Source organism: Acipenser ruthenus, chromosome 30, assembly GCF_902713425.1.
Source record: "Acipenser ruthenus chromosome 30, fAciRut3.2 maternal haplotype, whole genome shotgun sequence".
NCBI classification, from domain to species: domain Eukaryota; kingdom Metazoa; phylum Chordata; class Actinopteri; order Acipenseriformes; family Acipenseridae; genus Acipenser; species Acipenser ruthenus.
This window is the reverse complement of record NC_081218.1, coordinates 612,335-635,178: the sequence shown is the minus strand read 5'-3', so window position 1 is coordinate 635,178 and position 22,844 is coordinate 612,335. Positions and strand designations below refer to the sequence as shown.

Sequence of the window (22,844 nt, the reverse complement as noted above, 5' to 3'; positions counted from 1 at the left end):
AGCTACAAGATTGGTGATTGATGAACATGACATGATGAACACAACATCATGCAGTCGTATTTGTTCTGTTCATTGGTAATCCATAAAAAGTGAAGACATCCAAGGTTGACGGTCCATTGATAACCATTATAATGAACCTTGCACAATACATGCTCGCTCCATTGCTATGCAGAAGGATGAGGGTCTTCTTCATGATCACAGTTAATATGAGGCAACATTGGAGCTGAACACCCAGCTTCTACTCCCAAGTTTGTGAAAGCTGAAATTTCCCATGAATAAGTAAATAGGACATTTAAATAACCAAATGCTAGGAACAGTCCCTGTTCTGAAATAGATCCACAATTAGCTCCTTCGCTTTAGCAGCTTAAAAAACTCTTACCAAGTAACCAAATAATGACCTATAAGTAAAGTAAAACTTCAGTCACAATTTCAATGGTAACTTAAATGTAGACTTTTTCCATGTATAGAACTATTTGAAACACTTTGAAAGCATAACAATATTACTATTGCATTACTGTGCTGCATCCTAGTAGTATTCTTCAGATGAAGGCTGTAGAAACTCATTTTCAGAGTCACTGACATTTCAGACTTATGAACAACCTCTATTCCCAAGACGTTCATAACTCTGAGGTTTCTACTGCAAGTTTTTATCAGTAACAGAGGACATGAAGAACATGGCCAGATTGCACTTCCTTATATCGGAGATCACTTTTCATATCAAGGCAGAGCAGAAAACCTCTTCTGGATCAGGAAGAGAACAGTGGAGTAAGGAAGCATTCTTCTACCTGCAGGAGAGGCAAATTGAAACTGTGCTTACCCAAGACCAGATTGGCAATTGATGTCACTGGCACTGAGTTGCTGCTACAGTTAGTTTGTGTCACTAGTCAGTTTAGATTCCATTCAGTGACCCAAATGGTTTTTTTTCTGTACTATCAGACATCCTCCTGAAACAGACATATTGGTGTCTTTAAAAGCTAGTGTTTGCATACAACCGTTATCTTCTAAAAAGCATGACATCTGAGTAACAGTTTACATCAAGTGTCTCTAATTACTGTGTATTTACATGGTAGTTACTCAGTAAATACATGCCGACTTGCACATTATTGCAATGTTATTTTGCATAGTTACATGGTACTTAATGTGTAATCTTCTTTTTGCACCATATATGTAAGTACACAATTGTATCAGAAAATTAAGTACATTGTAACTTTGCATAATAACATAGCCATTATGTGTAAGCACACATGTATTTACTAAGAAACTGCTATGTAAATACACAGTAATTACAAACACTTCATGTAAAGTGTTACATATTGTGACAGGGTAGCGTCGTGGGCCCAGATGTTATTCGGCAGGCAAAGAGACTCAGAGACAAGGAACTGCAGTTAACGCGCTTCTGCGCTGTTTAATCTCAAAAATAAATCAAAAAGTCAAACAAAACACTGCTCACAGAGCACAAATAAAACAGTTAAACAAAACAGAACTTTCACAATAAAACAAATCACAAAATAACTGGCGCAAGGGCCAAAACAAAAGGTTTAAACAAAATATACAAAGGTAGGCTGGGCATTAGCCTTCACTACACTTCTTTTTTTTCCCCAAAAATAAACACAACGCAAACAAACAACCACTCACCCAAAACACCTCCACCAAACAAAGGATTTTCCCCTTTTTTATAGCATGTGGCTGGAGCCTAATTATCAATTATTCAATTAGCTCCAGCCACATTCTCACATGTATTTTGGCAGGGATAGGAAATTAACCCCATCCCTGCCAACCACCACCAAATCACCACACAACCATATTATTTACAGGCAGGGTGCTGCCCTGCTACACATATATATTTAAATCAGTTGGTTTCACAGACACTGACTAGCGCTGTTGCTGGAATAATTACAACTGGTTTCACAGACCCGGATTAGCATTAACCTTGATTCACTTTACCTGGGGTTGCATTAAGCAGTTCAAGATTACTGTTTATCAAGGTGGAATCAAACAGGTAAGCAGTTCAGATTTAGCATATATTACTGGCCCAACTTAACTTGTCCACGGCCTGCGCGGAACTCTTGTAATGTTCCTAAAAAAAAAGATTGGACTACTCCAGTTTCTGTAGGGGTGTTATCTCTTCAATAAGTGTACAGTCAAGCTCAGCTTACAGCATTAATAAAACTCTTTTATGAGAAGTCATTTCCTTCTATATATAAGTAAGTTCCTAATTCTTTGTGGATGTCCCTATCTCAAACCACCGCAGGATCAAACTTGCCCCCACCCTTTCTTAAAGCAATTGACTGCTTCAGCCTAATTCAGAGCTACTGCGCAATGGACGGTAGCAGCATGATTGCTAACCTGACCCAGATTTACATAACCTGTATGTGAGTGTGGGCTGCTGTTGCTCACCAGTCCTATCTTATTGTCGATCCAGGATTTTGCGATAGCATGGTGCTTAGAATGGAGAAGGTTCTGCTCCCTAGTTGTCGTTTTCTTCTGAAGGGAAACCTGGCCATATTTTTCATGTCCTCCTTCACTCCGTTGCTGAGCAGTACATAGAGTATAGGGTCCACCACACTGTTGAGGATGGACATGGCCAGAGACACTGTGAAGTAGTGGTAGACCTGATTCTCAAAGGGGCAGGAGTTGGCCTGATCCTGGTAGAACACCGCAGTCCTCAGTAACAGGATGATGTGGTACGGAGCAAAGCAGAAGGAGAAGATGACGATGACTGCGATGGAGAGCAGCTTCACTTTGCGTTTCCACCGGTCCTCCACACCGATGCTTCTCTGCACCCCCTGAAATATCTTAAAGTAGCAGAACGTGAGGAGAAGCAGAGGGACAAGGAAACCAAAAGCCACCCGGATGAGGTTCACGCGGGCCACGTGGATCGTGAGGGGGTAGTTCTCGTAGCATCCTACCTGGGCTTTCAAATCATAATTAAGCCATGCAGCTACAGCGTGAGTCCCCATCACTACCAGGACCACAACAGCGCTTAAAACGCAAGCGTACCTGCACTTCCGAAAGACCTTTGCATGAAGAGGATACTTGACAGCCAAGCAGCGGTCCACAGAGATGCAGCAGAGCAGACCAATGCTGACGTACATGTTGGAATAGAAGAGGAAGCCTGCAATCAAACAGGCTGGCCTCCCCAGTGTCCATACATGGTTATTGTGGTAGTAGTGGATCCAGAGAGGCATGGTCAAGGTATACAAGAGATCCGAGATGGACAGGTTCAGCAGGTACACCCCGAGGACATTGTGACCACGTACTTGCTGGATGATGGGCCCCAGGGTGATCAAGTTGACTATCAGGCCGACGACAAAGACTATAATGTAGATGGTCATCAGCTGATTGCTGCCTGGTTTGAAATCGATCCCGCAGTTTGAGGTGTTTGTGGTGTTCATTCTTCCTGGCTGTTTAGAAGGTTCTACCTGAAGGTTTGTGATGTTTTATGAAATGGAAGAATCTGGAGTGAAAAAAAAACAAACAAACACAGGCTTGTTTGTATTGTGTGAAAGTGGAATGGACATAGCTTGTATACATTATGCAGTTCATTGTTTAAGATGTAATCATTAATTAATTTATTTGTTAACCAGACTGTATTTTACTTTGACTCAAGCCTGTTTTATTATTGTATAAACCCCAGAAGTTAATTTACCAAGTTAGTAAAATATAGTTTAACTGCCAAAAAAATGAAAATCAAAAACTCCTTGATGCCTAGCAATGGCAAACAAAACCATGTGTTTATATGCAATCACCTTCAATGCTATACCAAGAAACCACAGACAAACAGAAATCGTTTTGGCTATAGAAACTGAACTATGGAAATAAATGCTAAACCGCCCTCTAAGCTTTCTGATTTTGGTTCAGTGTATTGCAAAAGACAAAAAATGTGCGTACAATGTTCTGTTAACCGTAACACTGAAATAGGGGTGAGACTGACCACAATGCAGAAGTACCAATATGCTCAACTAAACTGTCAAATGTAGGGTTTTCCTGACCTGACCCAAATGCATTTCCAGTTACTGAATTTACTTAACCATTTTTTCTTTAGTTAAGTATTAGGTTATGAGGCAGAATTTTTCAACTCCTCCCTTAATATCTATATCTATAGATGGATAGATAGATAAATAGATATATCTCCATCGTAAGCAATTGGAATTTTATTAAATCAACAGGGTTGGGCTTTTTGTGTATTTCTGTGCCAACATCATTTAGGTGAAGACATATGAATGCATTTATTGTATCAAGGAAAAACTAACCAAGTTAAAAAAAAAAAAAAAAACAACGTCACTCGTGCCAAATCATTTTGCTGTCATAAATGTAAGTGTATCCTTGAGGTGGGCAGTCAGACGTACGGACAGACAAGACCGGAAGAATAGGATTGCAACATGTGCGCAGGTTTAATCATAGACCATAAAAGCAGTTCTTATATATATATATATATATATATATATATATATATATATATATATATATATATATATATATATATATATATATAACTTTAGACAATGTACAACATAGAACAATACAATTAGATAATGTATAAAATAGAATAAAGGAAAATAAATAGATACATAGAATCAGTACTGGTACCATGATGCCTGGAGGTTTAAATAGGAAGGAATTAAGGATTGTGTCATCATTAACTATATTGTAAATTGTATCACACACACATTAATAGATTTAAATAGAAGTAAGTGAGTGCAGTTCCCAGAGCATCAAAAGAAGTTGGCTCCTTCAAGCAGAAACTATATCTGTACATATGTATACAATAACAGATTCAAAATTAAAATCATGCCAAACATAAACCTAGAGCATAGTATTTGCAATGCACCCACTTATGACAGTTGCAATATCAAAATGTTATTCTTTTAAAAATAAAGAAATACAAAATTTAAACAAATCATAGTACTGGTATGTACTGCTTACCAAACTATTCTCAACATTTCCAAGAAAATGTGCAACTTCTTATTCGTTGTGTATCAAAAGCAAGATGATTTCCTAAAAGTCCAGGTTAATGTTGTGCAGCATAAAAAGAAAGCATGCCGAAAAATGCCAGCAATTAATGAAACTCCTGCAAGTTGTGCAGATGTATCTTGTTAGAAGCTCTGACCTGACCTGTGTTAAGGACTAGTTTAGTTATGAGTGGCATGCGAACAAGTGAAATCCGTTTGCTTCATGTGGGTGGGTGGAGTCATAAAAAAAGAACACAAATGCACACATTTGGAGGGAAAGTTCTATCAGTAAACACCTGCTGTCGAGAGTCCACCTCTGACCTCTTATCTCTGTGTTTCCTTACATAAACTGATAAGCGAACCGAGACTTCTCGGAGACGATAGAGGAAGCAGCAATAACACTTCAACATGGTTAAGCTGCTATATTTCTTTGCTATTTATAAGTTTCCTGGAACACGCTGTATGGCAGTGTGGTCATGGCTCCTATGTTACCCATCATTCTAGTACACTAGCATCAATTATAAGGCTCCAGACTACAGCTTAAAGCACTGTTATCACACAATTGTGAGCTGTTAGTGTTTGTTCCTGTTTTATTATATATTTTATTAATGTTTAGTTAATACTCCGTAACTTATGCGTAAAATAATCTAATCAGCTAAAACGCTTCAGCAAATCTAGAATATCTATTTTGGTAATGTAATCACTTTGCAGCATTCCTTTTATGTTGGTGCCACCCTGGCTGCTCTTATTGACAGTGTTATGGCAGGTTAATTTGTATCCAAGCCATTGAGAATGCAAGATAGTATCTATCACCCTGCCATAATCCAGTGTATCTGTATGTGTGGCACAATCTCTGTGGGCGAGATACTGTCATATTGAACAGAGAACTTTCCTATAATAAAACACAGAAAACACCAAAAATAGCAAAGAAAGTCCCCAAAAATGTTTGATTCTCTGGAGATAATGTTTTTTTTTTTTATTCCCTTCCAACACTAAAGAGCAATCTGTGAGCTCACTGATTCAGATACAAGTGGTAGACGTTCTCTGTAAGTTTTGATTCCAGCCTGTAGAGTCAGCGTCCCTTCAGAAGCCAGTTTGTGAGACTTGACTAGGTAGGGACTCCTATCTGTTCATCTGTACAAGCAAGCCACTCAGGCCATTACCTATTTAGAGAAGTCCAGCTGATCAGGTCAAACCCCAGCAACATTAAGTGTCTCTACATGTGTATTAACATAGTAGCTACTTTGTAAATGCATGTGTACTTACACATAATTACAATGTTATTATTCATAGTTGCAATGTACTTAATGTGTAAATCATTTTGCACGATATAACCCTAACCCTTTTCCAATACAATTGCGTACTGCCATATATGGTGAAAAAAAGATTACCCAATTATGTACATTGTAATTTTGAATAATGACATTGGGCTAAATATATTATTATTATTTTGTCATTTAGCAAACGCTTCACAGAGACTAGGGGGTGAACTATGCATCAAGACTGCTGCTGCAGAGTCACTTCCAATAGGAGCTTGTTTGTTTTACGTCTCATCCGAAGGACGGAGCACAAGGAGGTTCAGTGACTTCCTCAGGGTCACACATGGTGAGTCAGAGGCTGAGCTGGGATCGAACCCAGAACCTCCTGTTAACGAGCCCCTTTCTTTAACCACTGGACCACCAAGCCTCCAAATGTATCAGGACTGTTCTGTCTGGTAATGCATAGTGATGCAAACAGTGGTGGTGTACAGCTTGCAATGAAAACCATACAGGAAATAACACAGCAAAGGTGATGAAGTCACAGTGCACAACATGCACCTGTAAAACAGTGGTGACCACTTCTGACTGACAGATAAAGACCATATTATACAGGAAAATAGTATTTAACCTACAGACCACTTCCACTGGTTTAGTTTAAGCATTTTCACAAAAAAAAGGGTCTGATATAATGATCCAAGTATCTAATATAATAATACTTATTATATTACAGTGATCAGGAACAATGCTGTTTGAAACGTATTCAGTGTCTTTGAAGTTACCTTTGTAAGGCAATTTTGTTGGCAAAGGACGGGATTTGCATTTGATGCCTGTCGAAAGTAGAATCTCAGAAAGCATATTCCAGCACAATCTAGCAAGTTTTGACATTTTTAAAAGAAAGTTTCTGGAAAGCTGTTTCAATGTTTACCTCTTGTTTACTGAGTATTTATAATTTCTTACAAACAAAAAAAAAAAAGTCTTACTGTAGTTTACTAATATTTAGTACTGTTGGAATGTTTCTGTAAACAGAGAAAGTATGTTCAAATGTAATTGAAATCATGTGACAATGTCTACAGTGTATTTAGAGTGGGTGGGGATACTGAAACCAGCATACTGTGACCGCCTTCAGTGAGATGAGATGAGGTTCTCAGGTTAAAATCTCTAAAATCACGAATGGAGAAGAGTCAGGCTCTTTGCACTGTGGTTAAGACTCTTGCTTGTTGTGCAAGGGGTTGCCAGTTTGCACTGTTACATTAGCAATGTTGAAAAGTCACATGATTTGAAATAAATAAGGAAGGCTGTGAAGTTTGGCACCGGACAAGCTCAAACCTACCTAAATTCAGATTTAACTCAATATGGGAGAAACACTACCCTGAGCCACTGCAAACACAAAATAGTAACAGGAATATGAAAAGTAATTCAAATGACTTTAGAAGCTACCTACTATTTAAACTTTAATTTTACAAAAGTCAGAACAAATACCATAATGATGATGATACGAAAGCATGATTATAACCATATTGATAGTAACCAGGATTTGATCTTCAATGTATTTCAGTATCATCTTCTAACCCCAGAAACTGCTCTTCAACAAGAACCCAAACCACATGCGTATGAGAGTGGTTAGTGTTACGAGAGCAAGCTGTCTCATGTTATTTCCTGTAAAGTTACACTTTATACAAGTTAATTGAAAAACAAAAAAACGTGCGATGTATATAGAACCCGAACTATGTGACGTCTGAGTGGTTGTGTATGAGCAAAGTCAAGATCTAACATACTAGAAAAACAAAAAACAATAAAATCTACAACCACTTGTAGTTATTGCACACCGCTGTCTCCATTTACTGCTTGCACGTTTCACACCCGTGCTGTTGCATAATATTTCACAAAGTTATTTTCCCAAAGCAAAAAACTGTTGTTGTAAATACATTAATTAAATACTGTAACAAAAGTGTGAGTACAGTGTCATTAATACATCTCTGCTTGAAGTGTATCCCCATATATAGTAGGATATATTTCCACCCAGCAAAGACCCTCAGCTACCTGACCTCTCACCTCAAGCCTGCCCTGGACTGGAGGGAGCACCCTTTCTCTTAGGGGGTGAGGGAGCAGTTCATTCTCCATGCCTCAAGCCTGCTGTGGACTAGAGGGAGCATTCATATTATTTGCCATTGGGACAACATATTAATATAATCTTGCTTTCCTTATATTTTTGCAGGTGCAACAATCAATCCACTTACAGATATACTGACAGTAATACAAAAATACAACAGTAGTCAATTATTATCCCAAATATAGCTACAGTTCCATCTGACTGTCGGTCACTGTAAGCCTTGACTCGCTTCAGACATCTGAATCACATTTTAAACTACCACAATTCAGATGTACAGTAAACAATCAGTTTATCATAGCACCAGAATCGATGCCAAGCACTTCCCAGCATATACAAGCAATATATTGTTTACTGGGTCGAAAGTCCTCCACACGTGTTGTAAAATGACGGTTGCTGTTTTGTTTCCTTTTATGGTCTGATGCAGCTACTGCATAAGTGTGTATGTAAAATAGGATCACAATAAAACAAAACGTTGACACTAAACATTTACCGATAGTCTGACTCACAGCTCACAATATCACTTGTTTAATTGGTTCACAGAGATTAGCACGCAGCATGAACAGTGTAGTCAATACATATTGTTTTGCTTGTCGGCAATTCTCTGCTTCCTTTTTATCCCTCCAAGGCCAAATCGCTAATCGCAAATTTCAAACCCAGTATTAATAGTGGGTTCCTTCTGGGGTAGAAGGCACCACCTCCTGACAAACCAAAAAAAAAAGCACGCCATCAGTACCAGGTTTCTAATTTGCAATTAGCAGGTGGGTCAAAGTTTTGATTTGGTCCAGGCCCTAGTCTCGCTGTGGCGAATGGAATGTGACGCATGCATGATATTTGAAAGGGGCCGTTTTTCACATCGCACTGCTAAAGTCTTCTCTAGCTGATCACCCAATGAGCACTGACACAAAGCAAAAAGGGCGGAAATGCGCGACGCAGGATAAAGTTAAATCCAATCAGAATGACAGCTCAGCCAATCAACATGCAGTTATAATACTGGCAGTTATCCTCACAGAGAATTGTGAGGGTCTGGAGCCAACTCCCCAGTAATGTTGTTGTAGCTGACACTCTGGGATCCTTCAAGAAGCTGCTTGATGAGATTCTGGGATCAATAAGCTACAAACAACCAAATGAGCAAGATGGGCAGAATGGCCTCCTGTCGTATGTAAACTTTATGTTCTTATGTTCTTATTGCTGTCCAATAGCAGCTAACAGAAACAGTATGAGGAATCCGAATGCAAGCAGCATGATACTGTAGTGATTAAAATCTGGTTGAAGAGAGGAGTTGAAAAACAGATTAAATAAATTCTGGTACCATTGAGAACCGGCAGAATTTCCCTCTTTGGTAAGTGTAATACAAAGCATGCCCGAACACAAACACAGGTTTTTCTTACGAGAAACGTACTCACATTTTAACCAGTCATAAAAGCCCAACAGTAATGACTCAAATGTGACTTATCTGAAAATCTTCTAAAGCGTTTGAGTTATGCATTGCAAATCACGGTACTCAAGACCCTTTTAAGATTAGATAGATAGATACACACAGTATTTGTTACTGTAATGACGACAGAAGCTACGTTAAGAACTGCTCAAGCAGATTGAAGACGCTGACGAATACACTTTGTACTTTTGCACGCCTACGTTCTCTGCTATTTTGTACATGTGTTGTTAAAATGTATTTAGGCCATTTCATTTGAATTCTCTGTAGAGTTTGAAAAACAACCCCAAATGACGTTAAACACATTGACCCGAATTACCAAACGGTAGCAGATATGATAAATTAATCCTAAACTAAGCACAAGTAGTATAAAGTATTAATTATAGCATTCAAATTCAACTCCTGTCCAATACATGGAGGGAAGGAGGATTTTGTATTCTGCTATTTTTTTTATTTTTTTTTTTCACATTTTTACCTGCCTTGTGCAGTACAGGGCTGCGGTATAAGTTTTAATTTTAAAACTAAAAATATTATAATAAAATTAAAATAGGACTGAAAAAGTGTGTTGTTATGTATGGGGTATCTGCTATGGTAAACTATAGGATCTGTAGTGAACAAATTGTGAGTGAAAAACACTTTATATACAAGAAAGGTATACCTCCAATACAATCATATAAGCACAAGTTCCAAACTGACATTAGATAAGGCCTCAGTACAGCTCAGTGCATGATATGTTTGTATCAGAAAGCACGGATATCCATGGAGTCAATTCAAAAGAGATATAAAGACTGACAAAGCTTTACAATGTGTGATATTTATACCTTGTAAACAATTATTGACTGCCCATCAACCCGACAGGTTTCTGTCCAATAATCGAGGTAGTCGTTCTCTCATCACACACGGTGAGCCTACCACATACTTCCTCTGTGGGACAGGGGGCGGTGCTCTCTGACTGTACGGTCCACCATGTGCTACTTCGAGCAGGGCGCATCCATTTTGTCCTTTAATGAACCCTCCCCCCCCCCAATCTCAAGGTCAGCCACGCGTAATGTGAGAATTCTAAGCTTGGACAATACTGCATTAAAACATAATATAAAAGCATATTTAAAAAAGAGTAAGCACTTTCACACACAATTTAAACATACTGATTAAAAACAACTGTAAAAGAGACACACATAACACAAAATGTATCATTGATAACATGATTAATGCCTCATCCAGAAAGCCATTACTACAGTCTGACTGACAATAACTTCAGACAACACAGACCATTAAACATAACTCTACAGTCAGTTTATTTTGTTAAAATAAGTTTAGATTTTAAAATACATTATATGAATCCCTTTTATAGTTTTTAAAACTTGACTGAATGAAAGAAAGAAAAAACAGAAAGGGCTGCAGGCTCAGCCCTGCCCCTGGCCTCATTGTGAACCACAGGATCCCGCATTCAGGCTGACACAGGGAGCACTGTATTCCTCTCTGGGGAAAGAAACTTGAAATAACCCTTTCTTCCTAGATGAGCCCTGTACTTGGATACAAATCCAAATCCAAGATTAATTTTAGATTGAAATGCACAGAATATTTTGAATAAATGTATTTAAACATCTGTAGCATTACTAGAGCTGTGAAATAATGCATGCTTATTCCTTATAATGAAACATTGGCTTACTAAAAACAACTCTTCTATTTAGAGTAGGGTTACCTGATTTCCAGAGTGAAAAACTGGGACTTTTTTTTTTCCAATTCACTGAAGCCATTAAAATCACAGTATATAATAACACAATCATAATTTAAAAATGAAACATTGGCTGTATATATTGCAGGTCACAACAAAGCATTGTTTTCTTCATATTCTCATCTGATCAAAGCATGTAAAATGTACAAAAAGCTAATTAGAAAAAAAAAAATAGATCAGCTATTACCCCTTTAACATGCAATGTACATAATCAGAATTTCCCCACACTAAACATAATCTCACACTTTCTGCAGCTGCTGCCATAAAACAGAATGTTTATGAAGGAAATTCTCAGAAAAAGAGACATTAAATCTGGTTATGTCAGAATTAAATCTCTAAGCTACAGTACTCCACAATCATGTTCAGTTTTATGATAATCCTCCTTGGTGACTTCATCTTCCACAGTTGATCCGACAAGTAATCAAAAACTGGACCTTGATAGCTATCCAGTTTGTGTACATTCCCCAAGTGTGCAAATGTATTAGAACACCCCATTGCTTCTGTAGTTTTGCTTTATTGTGCAGATGAGATCAAAACACTGGAACTGAAAATCTTGGAAAATTGTCAAAATAAGCAAATTAGTGATTGTCTCATTTAATTGATGACTTTAAATGGTCACGCATGCAATTCATTTAAAATAGTAAGGGAAAAAAACACAGAGCCACACGTGGTAAAATGCAGGAGACTTTTCAGAAGTTGTTTAAGATGCCTGATTAAAGCACAATGTGGTCTAGCATTTATTTACGGTAAATTGAAATTCTCACAGCCAGAGGTTTTCATGCAGGTAGGTATATACAGGATATAGCATATCTCTTGAGGTGTTCTAATAAATGTGCACAGGGCTGTATATTCAGCAGCGGATGTACAAGCTTGGCTTCTCAAACCATTTGATTCGCTGATCACTACAGTTGCTATGCAGATGAGCAGACAGGCACAAGCCTGAACTCTCCTAGTTAACATGGAGTCATATGGCAACCCTAGATGCATATGACGAGTCCAATTTATGGAATTGTTTTGTTAAGTACAATCAATTTAAAAATACTGAATTTTAATTCCCTTACATTAGGTGGGCTAAATTAGTTTGTTGTGACCCTTCTATAAAATACCCTTCTTCTAAAATAAACACCAAAAAAATAGAGATGATGAAATCTACTTTTATTTTATGCAGATCCTTTCTGCATAGACAATTATTTGTCAGGTTTACCAACTATTGAAGCAAAAACATACTGGAGGGTGATTTTCTGAAGGGAGTGGGGAAGTATATTAGTGTTGCACAGTGAAGCACTGGGACCTGCCTGTGCAACACTAAAATGCTTCCCATCCTCACTTCAGGAAAAAAAAAAAAAAAATCATTTTCAGAGTCTTTTCAGAAACTTAAAGAGCCAGTAAGCCTGGTAAATAATGAAAACAACATTAGAGAATGATACAGAATACTTACAATATTAATCAGGTATATTATTAAAATATTAAAGACAATGTTGTCCCTTTAAGCTTAAGTTTGGTGTGGTTGAATGTGGTGCCAGTCTTAGCTATTACAGAACCTTATATGTGGGGGTAAAATGTAGAACACATCTTTGTCATACTGCATTGGTTGTAAATGAATGGATATGGCCACGTCATATTAAGCTATGGCTGCCATGTGGACATATTGCTTTAAGGTACTGGTTAGGGTGCTTTCGTGATTTCATTTTAATATCTGCGTTATGTTTAAAAATACATATAGATAAATGGATCTCAAGATATAACTAAGCAAGGGGTCTGCTGAGTGGGGTAAAGATAGGCAACAAAGCACCCAACCCCAGCCATTCTGCATTGTCCAAAGCCATGCTGTGGAGGAAGGGTTTACCAGGTCTGAGCTTAAACTTAAAAGCCAAGCAGACCAACGTTTCTGCTCATGCCTTCACCCCAGTGCTACAGTGTTTGCTGAGAAAAAAAACTAGAATCCTAACAATTATAGGACAGAATGCAACTATAATGATAAGACAGCTATAGCCTTGCAACCCAATACAATATCATAAATAACAGGTTTCTATTGCACTAGTATAAATTTGATCCAGCTCCAACTACCAGACTATTGTAAAAAGCTTGTTACCAGGTAGGTTGTATTGCAGGTTTAATAGGGTGCGGACTGTCGTTTTCCAGACAACGCTTGAGAGGGCTTTTACTGTAGTGAATGGAGTTTTAAAAGGCTGCTGTATTTCCTGGGATCATCACTTTTTAAGGCTTCCGATTTGAATTGCATACCAGCCTGTGCAAGCATGTGTTAATAATGAACTTTAGACTCGCTGTGCAGTAGGTTGGGTGCAACATCCTTTTTACTGTGCATTGCCACAATACAAATCAACTGCAATCTCACTGTTGCCGGCACAGCTGATTCCCAGACTAAAGAAGTTCGATTGCATATCTATCAAAACAGCTTGTGCAACAACTGCACAACTGTCAAACAACCGCTGCAGTCCCAGATACAGATGTGTGGGTGTCTCTCCTGCCTGCAGTACGAGGTCTGCAGAAGGCGATAGAGAGCAGGGAAAGGGTTACTGTTTTTCCATTTGCTGGAGTCCCATGTGGGTGTTCTTTGGAGGTGTGGCATTTAGAGAATGCTGACTCTCTCTGTAAGGCCGTGCAGTTCGCTGTCGTCCGAGTCCTCGCTGGACGCTGGCTGGGCTACGACGAGGTGTGCTGGGTAGGGGAGAGTATGGTCCTGGGCAAACTGCTGCCAGCGGTTATCGTCGCTCTCATGGGTGATGTAACGCCCACCCATCTTACACTCCAGCTCCCGTAGGTCTAGCCATGTCTGGTAGTCCTAGCGGAGAAAGAGGAACATTTATATTACTCCTTTATGCAGGTATTGGAGTATATGTCATACTTAGGGCACTGAAGGTCACTGGCTATCTTCCGATCCAACTAGCCAATTGCCTTTACACCCAGGAACTCGAGAGCAGGTGTCACCCCTGGATGATAAAGACCAGCCTTGCAGATGTCTGCTTGAACTCTCCAGGCTCCTGGATCCACTGTAGTGCAATGAGGAGAAACAGACCCCAATGGTTTCCGAACACACTGGCGTGCCAGAGACAACGCAACCCTTCCCCTGGAATCCCCAGCCAAGACCAGTGACTTTGCACAGCCAAGACGTGGACCTAAACTCCCCTGACTGGAGGACTCTACAGCAGGTGAGCCACTCAGGGACCCCACACTTACATTTAATATAGACCTACAGTAAAGGGGATGTAGGTCACGGTGATCTTGTTTTCCACGATATGAATTGCTCTATGTGTGTGTAAACATGTGCAATCTGCAGGGGCTTGCATGCAGCTGACAAACTTAGCTGGATATTTCTTTAGATGACAAAGGAAATAAAAAGCACGTCCAATTGCATGGTGGTTTTGTGAGACGAGAAATACTTTTGAGAAATGTTCTTACACTTAGAAGCTTTTCTGAACCACATGTCAAATTTCAAAAAGCTGAAATGTTTTTTACTGTATCAACATATATATATATATATATACACACACACACAGACGTATATGTCACGATGTGGAGCAGGGGAAAGGTTTGTGGTTAAGACCTGTGAACTGTGAACTGTACAGAATATATATTTCTGACGTGGATCTCTAAATACAATAATAAATGTATGTATGGCATCATAGATCTAGATAAATACACACAGTTAGAATAACAATTGTTGCCATACAGAAAAGAAAAAAAAAAAAAAAAAAACACGTTTTAAAAGTCTTCGAGCCTCTTCAAGGACTGTTTTAAGGAATGTTTTTTAGGGATTGTTTTGTTCAGTTGTTTGAAAATGTCACACTGTTACAGGATTTAAATGCAACGAGGAAGTGTGTTCTGTCCCAGCACTTTGAATATAAGCTCAAAGCCAGGAGCTTAATTAGAAGCATTTAAAAAGATCAGCACTCATTGAAACCAATGTCACAGGCTCTTGATCCAACTTGGTACCACTGAGAACTTCTAGTGCTGTGTCTCCATTTTAAACCACTTAAGGCAACACATATTTACAAAGTGGTTACTTAGTAATCACATGCATATTACACAGTTACAATGTACTTAATGTGTAAATGTGTGTTTTGAAAGTTTAGCACCAGAGAGCCTACTGGTGCTAAATTATTAAATACCGCCCTAATCAAGTGCACCACCCCTCACAACGACACAAACCTTCTCTCATGTGTATGTGGAGGAGTGTGCGTGGGTCATGTGACTAGTCCTGACCCAATGAGAAACTATTATCATCTATGGTTGCTAACAAAGAAAATAATAATAATAATAATAATAATAATAATAATAATAATAATAATAATAATAATCGATTATTACTGGAATCTAGCTTCTAGCTCCAAGTTTGCACCCTGATCCTTGACACCCCAATTGTTTAAACTGTTGGAGGAGGAGGAGGTGGAGCTGGACAGCGACTTGGAAGATGACCCCTAATTTTGGTGAGTACCAAACCATTTCTGCAGGTACTCACTTGAGAACCTAATGATAAAAGTTATGTGAACCTCTGATAATAACACTGTAATTATATGTAAGTACACATGTATTTACTGAGTAACTACTATGTAAATACACAGGAATTAGAGACACTTAATGTAAAGTGTTGCCCCACTTGCTAGAAAAAAAAACACTGAGATGAACTCAGTTACAGCTGACAACTCACATATCTACCTGCTAGAAGCACAATGTCACCTCCTAATGGTAGCAGCAGTTAGTGCAAGTCTATATACAACTCTAGAGTGGGCCTGCCATAGATTTACAAAAGTAACTGCAAACAGATTTGTATCAACACTTTTAGTGAATCTGTAAACTTTGCTACATATCCCTCCGATGCCCTTTACTTCACACAATGACTCTGCAGTTCCATTTGTTCTACAGAGAGATGACTGGAAAAAAATGGGCAGCTTTGTTTCCAAAAAGCAGACAAGAAGTTGAAACCCTGCGCTGAAATGTTTATCATAGAACCAGTGGGCAAATAAGGCTAAGGCGAATGCAGTGATAGGTAACCAGGACAACCAGGTTAACACTGGAGGTGTGCGTTCTTACCTGCAACCAGGTGTGGCTGAGCGACTTGTCTACGCTGTAGCGCTTTCTCATCTTCACCTGAAGCAGGTTGTTGATCAGGTCGATAGCTTTTGGGAGGAAACACAAAGCAAATCAGAAACAACAACAGAAAATAGAAATAAATAAATAGCAGGATATTGAACAGGTAAACGCAGCTCTCCTGATAAGGTTTTGGGTCATGGAGTAATTAACTTTCCAATTTAGACGCTATGCAAGTAAAAAGTATTTAAAATGCAATGTTACCTTGAAGGCATGAGTACTTTCAATAAATACAGTACATTTGGCTTTCTTTATTTTCCACCGTTAGTCCCATTAATAATATTATAGTCTGGTAAGTCGCTCCTCACCACTGTGTTCACTGAGTCCCCTCTCACCAATACTGGACTGTTCCAGTCTCTGCAGCTGTTTTCTTCCTTTATCAGTCTCTTATGCAAGTGAGTGGTTTCAGACTGACTTTTTATTTATTTATTAATTGAAAACCCGGACTTATTGTTAGCTGTCCTGGCATTTCTATGAAGTGCAGTACATTCACCCAACTGACCACTGAGAAGCCCGCAGGAGCCAACAAAGTACAAGCAGCCTGATAACATGCAAACTCAAGCAGAGAAGCAAAATTGCTCTGCGAATTCTTTGCACATTCAACTGAAATATCATACGGAATTCAGATTTTTTTTCAATGCGTCAGACAGCCAGTACGCAGCTGATGTGGAGCACCGGGTAGTTGTGAAGCAGCTGGTTGATGAGTACCTTCGGGGGAGATGGTTTTCCAGGGGTTGGGCGGGTACATGAAGGCTGCGTTGTGGATCTGGTCGTTGATGTCCTCGTCCTCATTGAAGGGGAAGGTGCCGCTCAGGCTTACATACATGATCACCCCCACAGACCACATGTCCAGGGAGCGGTTGTACCCCTGGTTCAGGAGTACCTCCGGGGCCAGGTATGCAGGTGTGCCCACCACAGAGCGCCGAAACGACTTCTCACCAATTATCCGGGCGAAGCCAAAATCACACAGCTTCACCTGAGGACAGGGGGGGAAAGACAACAAGCACACTCACACTTCATTTACTCAGGTAAATTTATATCATACTGTACACTCAAACCTCATTGATGTTGCAATCCAATAAACTCTCAGTGTGATATGATTTGTCTGTGTGTGCGTTGCACTGGTTTTTACCCAAATACCTTTTTTTTATGATGTTGGTATTCATTCTTTGTTGCTTTCGTGATTTTATTTCATGAAAGTATTTTTCAGTGGCGTTGCTATTCAGCGTTGAGTTTCGTTATACCTGAGGAAAGGGGTCAGCCGAAGCCAGCAGGACGTTTTCTGGCTTGAGGTCACAGTGCACAATGTTCTTAAAGTGGAGGTTTCTCAGCGCTGCTAGAATCTGTCCGGGGGAGAAAACAACAGGGAGAAGAGAAGTTACCGCTAACAAGCCTATATATTTAATATCAAAATACATGTCCACTGTATAGCACTGTCTTTAAAATAATAGACGGTAACACTTTACATGAAGTGTCTCTAATTACACTGTATTTAGATAGTAGTTACTTAGCAAATACATGTGCACATAATTACAATGGTACTATACATCGTTACAATGTGCTTAATGTATTTACTAAGTAACTACTACATACCTGTGTAATGAGGAACTTGGTAAGTCTCTCAGGAAGCCGTCCTCTCTCACTGGACAGGATCATCTCCAGCATGTCGCCGTGGAGCCTCTCCATGACAACGAAGACCTTCTCCGGAGTCTCAAACATGCACTCCAGGTTCACGATGCCAGGATGGTGCAGGCTCTGTGCGGGAGGGCGAGACGGGGGAGCTGTGATGGAATCTGACACACGAGTGACTCCAGCCAAACGTGCATATCGGAGACTGGAGGATCACTACAAGACTGCAAGAGTAATTGTGGCTAACAAAAGCTTACCTTACATTGAGCACTTCTATTGGCTACATAAGTCTCAAATGTGTAGTTTTGAAAGAAACACACGCTATAGAAAACATGCATTTGCATTTCAAAAACAGACATCTGGTACTACATTATGTCAAAGAAAGTTCCCCCGTTTGCTTGTCTTGCTTTCCTGTTACTGTTTTACTTTCACCCCAGCAGTGTCTTCTAGGTTAAGCCATATTACTGGCTGCAACGCCCGTCAGTCAATAGGGGAGGCAGCTGTTTGGTTCATGACTGGAACACAGTGTGTGTGTGTGTGTGTGTGTAATAAGGCAGAGGCTGGAGATCCCACCTCCTGCTTCTCTCTTTCCAGCCCTTTGCCCGTCTCGTTACCTGTAAGATGGCCACTTCGTTCCTAAGCTGGCTCTCCTGTTTCGTCGGGAATCTCAGTTTGTCGATAACCTTCACAGCCACGTCCCTCCCGGTTTTCCGATGTTTCCCTTCAGAAAATATAGAAAAACGGTTTATTTCTGGAATGCTGTGCAAGTGTAGAAATGCATGCTAAGGCTACATAATGCTTGATCCCTTAGAATAAGAGTTTTGGTCAACCCCCTAGTTGTACCTATTGAGCAGGTACAACTAGGCTGATACCAGGCCTTCATGGCTCGAGAGAAAGAGGCAATTTAGCTGAAGGTTTTAAAATCCTAAATGGTATAGATAACGTTAACCAAAGTCACTATTTCAAATGTAGCCAGAGAGAGAGTGCAAATGAATGCAGAGTAACAGTAAGTTTGGAACAGAAGAGTTATAAATGCATGGAGTAGCCTACCAGTGCCTTGTAAAGCAGTAGGAATATTAACTGTCTTACCTCCGTACACCACTCCAAACTGGCCTGAGCCCAGCACCTCATCCGCAAAGATCTGGTAGACCGTCCCAATATCCTACAGGAGGCAAAAGCAGAATCATCACTGACTTACAGCTGCTGCTGTACACCCAATTAAACACGTGCTCACAAGGTTTGAACTCGCATCCTTCCCACGGAAACGCTCTAAACCAGGGCTCATATAATAGGGCTCACTGACATGCACAAGAAGATTGGCTTTGCAAAAAAAATACTTAAGTCTCTGTTTATTTTGTTCGTTTCCAATTTCTCTGCAACTATTTGGTTTTACTAAATAACCTGCCAGATTCATCAACAAATTAACATACGAAAAAAAAAAGATCCTATAGAATCTACTGTATTGTGTTCTATAGTATGTTTGAGGAATCTATAGAATTCTATTATACCTGCTGTAGACCCAGCGTTGTAGTGTACTCCAGGTATGCGCTATAGTACTGCACTATAGCATATACTGTCTGTACCATAGTGTCTATTATATTATATATTTAAATTCTTTGAGAAACTTGTACAGGAATCAAAAGCTGTGCATTTTTATTTTGAAATGAGAAATGCGAGGCAGTTCAACTTTAAAAGAATCACAACTTTCTTAAATGAGTCATACAAATAATAATACCTGCATGTTCATATACCTCACAGGTCTCCAAGTTATTATCAACATATTTTTATTTTAAAACGATAACTGGGCTGCATTCAGACCCGGCCACCCTTCCTTCACTCACCACATTCTCCTGAATTTGGCTGTTGGACACAGATATACTGACTGAGGCTTGTCCTGCAACATTAAAACCCTGCCGTTAATGTACACGAAGAGGATGTGCAGATATAGAGATGTGCAAATACATTGACAGAAAAAGAATGCTACATAGTATAGTTCATGTTATCATTCAGGGATATCCTTTATTGCTGATATGAATTCCACATAACTGTCGTAGAGGGGCGGGGCTGAACATGAATAATGAATGTCAGGGCGGGGCTTATCAATACCCTTGCTGGATACTCACTGTGAGGGGTGTGTCCTTGCGGAGTGGGTGCGTCCTGGAAGATGACTGGCATGAGGGCCTGGCGAATGACATTCTCCCAGGCTTTGGCTACCTCCCTGCCCACTCCGCTGTTAGGCACGATGCTATGGGGGGAGCCCGGGCTGATGGCAGGCTCTTCCCCGACGAAGTAGCGCATGTTGCCAGTAACGATCTCGAAGCAGTGGGGACTGGTTCCGGGGGGGACCAGACTGAAATTCTGGGCCGCCTCAACAGATAGGATCTCTGATAGCGGGATTTCCTATGGGGAACAACACCTGTTACTGGTACCATTTGAACAGTGCTAAGCAAGGCTTCATCCATCGACGTCTCAACTGGGACTGTCCCCGTTTTCATGGATCGTCCTGGTTGTGAGGAAGGTGTCCCGGGACACTAAAAGATCGTGCTTTTTAATATATCCCTTTTTTTTAATATGCTTCCACATTCATGTAGATTATACAACAACACCACAATGCCAGTACCGTACACTGAGCAAAAGTTATATCAATCAGGATACAACATTACAGCAATAGACACTATGAATTGGTTGTCAACGCTATAATACTAATATTATCAATGTTTAAACTTCTAATGACCGCCCTTTCATTCAGATGTCCCGGTTTTTTTGTACCGATGGCAACGCTACGTCTCACTCACAAGTATATACATTAATCCACTCTGGAATTGGTTGATTTCCTTATTCTTAGCAACACTTTACAATTCTGGAAAGTTTCAATACTGATGAAGGATAAGACATTCTGTATTTTCACTGCAATAGGACGTCAAGAGTTCCACCAGCTAAAATGAATGGCATTATTTCATTAGTTTACCAGTCAGGGGAGTAAGAGAAGTTCGTACCTTGTAATACTTGCTGGTCGTGTCATTCTGAAACAAGGTGATCCATTTGCAATTTAGCCTCCAGTAGTGATGCTTCCGCTGGTGGGGGGGGAGATAGGTCAGAGGTCAGGAGGGATGGGGGGTAGGGGGAGGGTCAACAAGAGCCAGACTAGCCAGGAAGGAAGGAAGGAAATGAAGGGAGTGACAGGAAAGGAGCTGGAAGAAAAAAAAGGTAAGAAAATTCAGAGGAAGGAAAAGAAAGAAAGAAAGAAAGAAAGAAAGAAATGAAAGAACAAAAGAAATTGGTACTGACAAGATAATAAGGCTACTGCCAATACTCCCAGAAGCACGTCTAGAACCAAAAGTTGATGCTTTTTAGCATGTGTTAGATGGTAGAAACATTTATTTAAAAGGTATATAGAGAGTAAAAAATGTTGCAATAATTCGTAAACAAAAAAAAATTAATTTGAATCTACTTCCTGCTTAAGCAATAACTCAAGTTATTTTTGTTAAGGCAGAAAGCTGTATTTCTGTGCCGTTTGGGTTCTCTGTATTGGGGCGAGGAATGGGGAATCGGTTATACATTGAGCTGGTTTTTGGCAGAGGTTTTTACCAGCGTGTCCTTGTTGTTGTAATGCACCATCCAGCCTTCTTTGATGGTGGTGCTGGACTTGCGTGTGGTCTGCCGGATTGACTGCACCACCCTCATCAGAGGAATGTAACCCATGGAGCTGAGGAGACACAGAGAGACACAGCTAATACTCCTCTCACACACTAGGCTTTCAAACAAAAGCACTAGACTCGCTGATGCACACCAGTGGGAAAAAAAACCCCAGAGAAAATCTTCACAGAACTCCTGAATTCAAATAATCCAACGGCCTGACAAATTGTCCTTCGATAATGGTAGTTAGGGTTTTTTTTTTTCTGTAGCTGCTTAGTATTGAAAGTTGTAACTAAATCTGTTGAAATGGCCCATCATGTGTGGAGTTCTATTTCCTAGATAGATTTCTGCTGTTATTTTTCCTAGATCTTTATACAGTCCTGCAGAATCATTACTCATCATGCAAAGTTGACAATCAGGTCCTTAATAAGAATTGTGATACATATGGCATATCCTGAATTGTCAGAATGTGACCTTGTTATATGAATTTTGGTCACGCTTTATTTTAAGGGCCACCTATTAAGAACCAGCTAATATACATGTTAATACACATTATTTCTTTATCTGTTCCTTGTTAGTTAATATATAAATAGGCCAGCTAGAACTGCAAACACCAGAGCTCTGTGGATGATCAATAAAAAAGAAACCTAATTTTCGGCTAAACCTCTATCTGTTTATCTGGTAAAGGGCCTCCCACGTTCCCACACCTCTCTGCTCCACTGGTTCTGTTGGGATTGTCCTCTGGGAAGTTGTTCTCAGAGTGAGATCCAGGGATGATTCCGGAATCGTCCGAGTCGTCCATGAAAGAGGCCTTGTCTCCGTCGCTGTACTCGCTGGAAAAATCCATTGGCATCTCGGCATCCACGCTGGGGCTCAGCAGATCTGAGGAGAACGGGTTCGATCACAACCCTGAACAGAGGACAAGCCACAGCCCACGAACACTGAATAGATGCACAGCTTTGCCAAGCACTACAATCTACTG

At 39.8% G+C, this 22,844-nt stretch overlaps 2 protein-coding genes across 2 annotated transcripts in view; both read right to left on the bottom strand.

Moving 5' to 3' along the window:
• Positions 1–1,380: 1,380 nt before the first annotated feature.
• On the bottom strand, positions 1,381–10,119 carry LOC117395617 (G-protein coupled receptor 4-like). The gene is made up of 2 exons (XM_033994628.3): positions 4,927–10,119; positions 1,381–3,457 (listed from the first exon to the last, which is right to left on the bottom strand). Exon 2 carries the CDS (start codon positions 3,393–3,395, stop codon positions 2,403–2,405), a length of 993 nt encoding a protein of 330 aa, XP_033850519.3. The 5' UTR covers positions 3,396–3,457; positions 4,927–10,119; the 3' UTR covers positions 1,381–2,402.
• Positions 10,120–11,024: 905 nt separating this feature from the next.
• Positions 11,025–22,844, bottom strand: part of LOC117397044 (serine/threonine-protein kinase D2-like) — a 28,148-nt gene continuing 16,328 nt past the window's right edge. Inside the window, exons 8-19 of the mRNA XM_033995555.3 lie at positions 22,570–22,744; positions 21,815–21,932; positions 21,223–21,300; positions 20,350–20,626; positions 20,068–20,120; positions 19,316–19,388; positions 18,841–18,947; positions 18,191–18,352; positions 17,842–17,940; positions 17,306–17,573; positions 16,541–16,626; positions 11,025–14,291 (exon numbers count right to left, since the gene is read on the bottom strand). Coding sequence (XP_033851446.1) covers positions 14,079–14,291; positions 16,541–16,626; positions 17,306–17,573; positions 17,842–17,940; positions 18,191–18,352; positions 18,841–18,947; positions 19,316–19,388; positions 20,068–20,120; positions 20,350–20,626; positions 21,223–21,300; positions 21,815–21,932; positions 22,570–22,744 — 1,709 coding nt within the window. The 3' untranslated portion in view covers positions 11,025–14,078. The remainder of the gene's footprint in view (positions 14,292–16,540; positions 16,627–17,305; positions 17,574–17,841; positions 17,941–18,190; positions 18,353–18,840; positions 18,948–19,315; positions 19,389–20,067; positions 20,121–20,349; positions 20,627–21,222; positions 21,301–21,814; positions 21,933–22,569; positions 22,745–22,844) is intronic.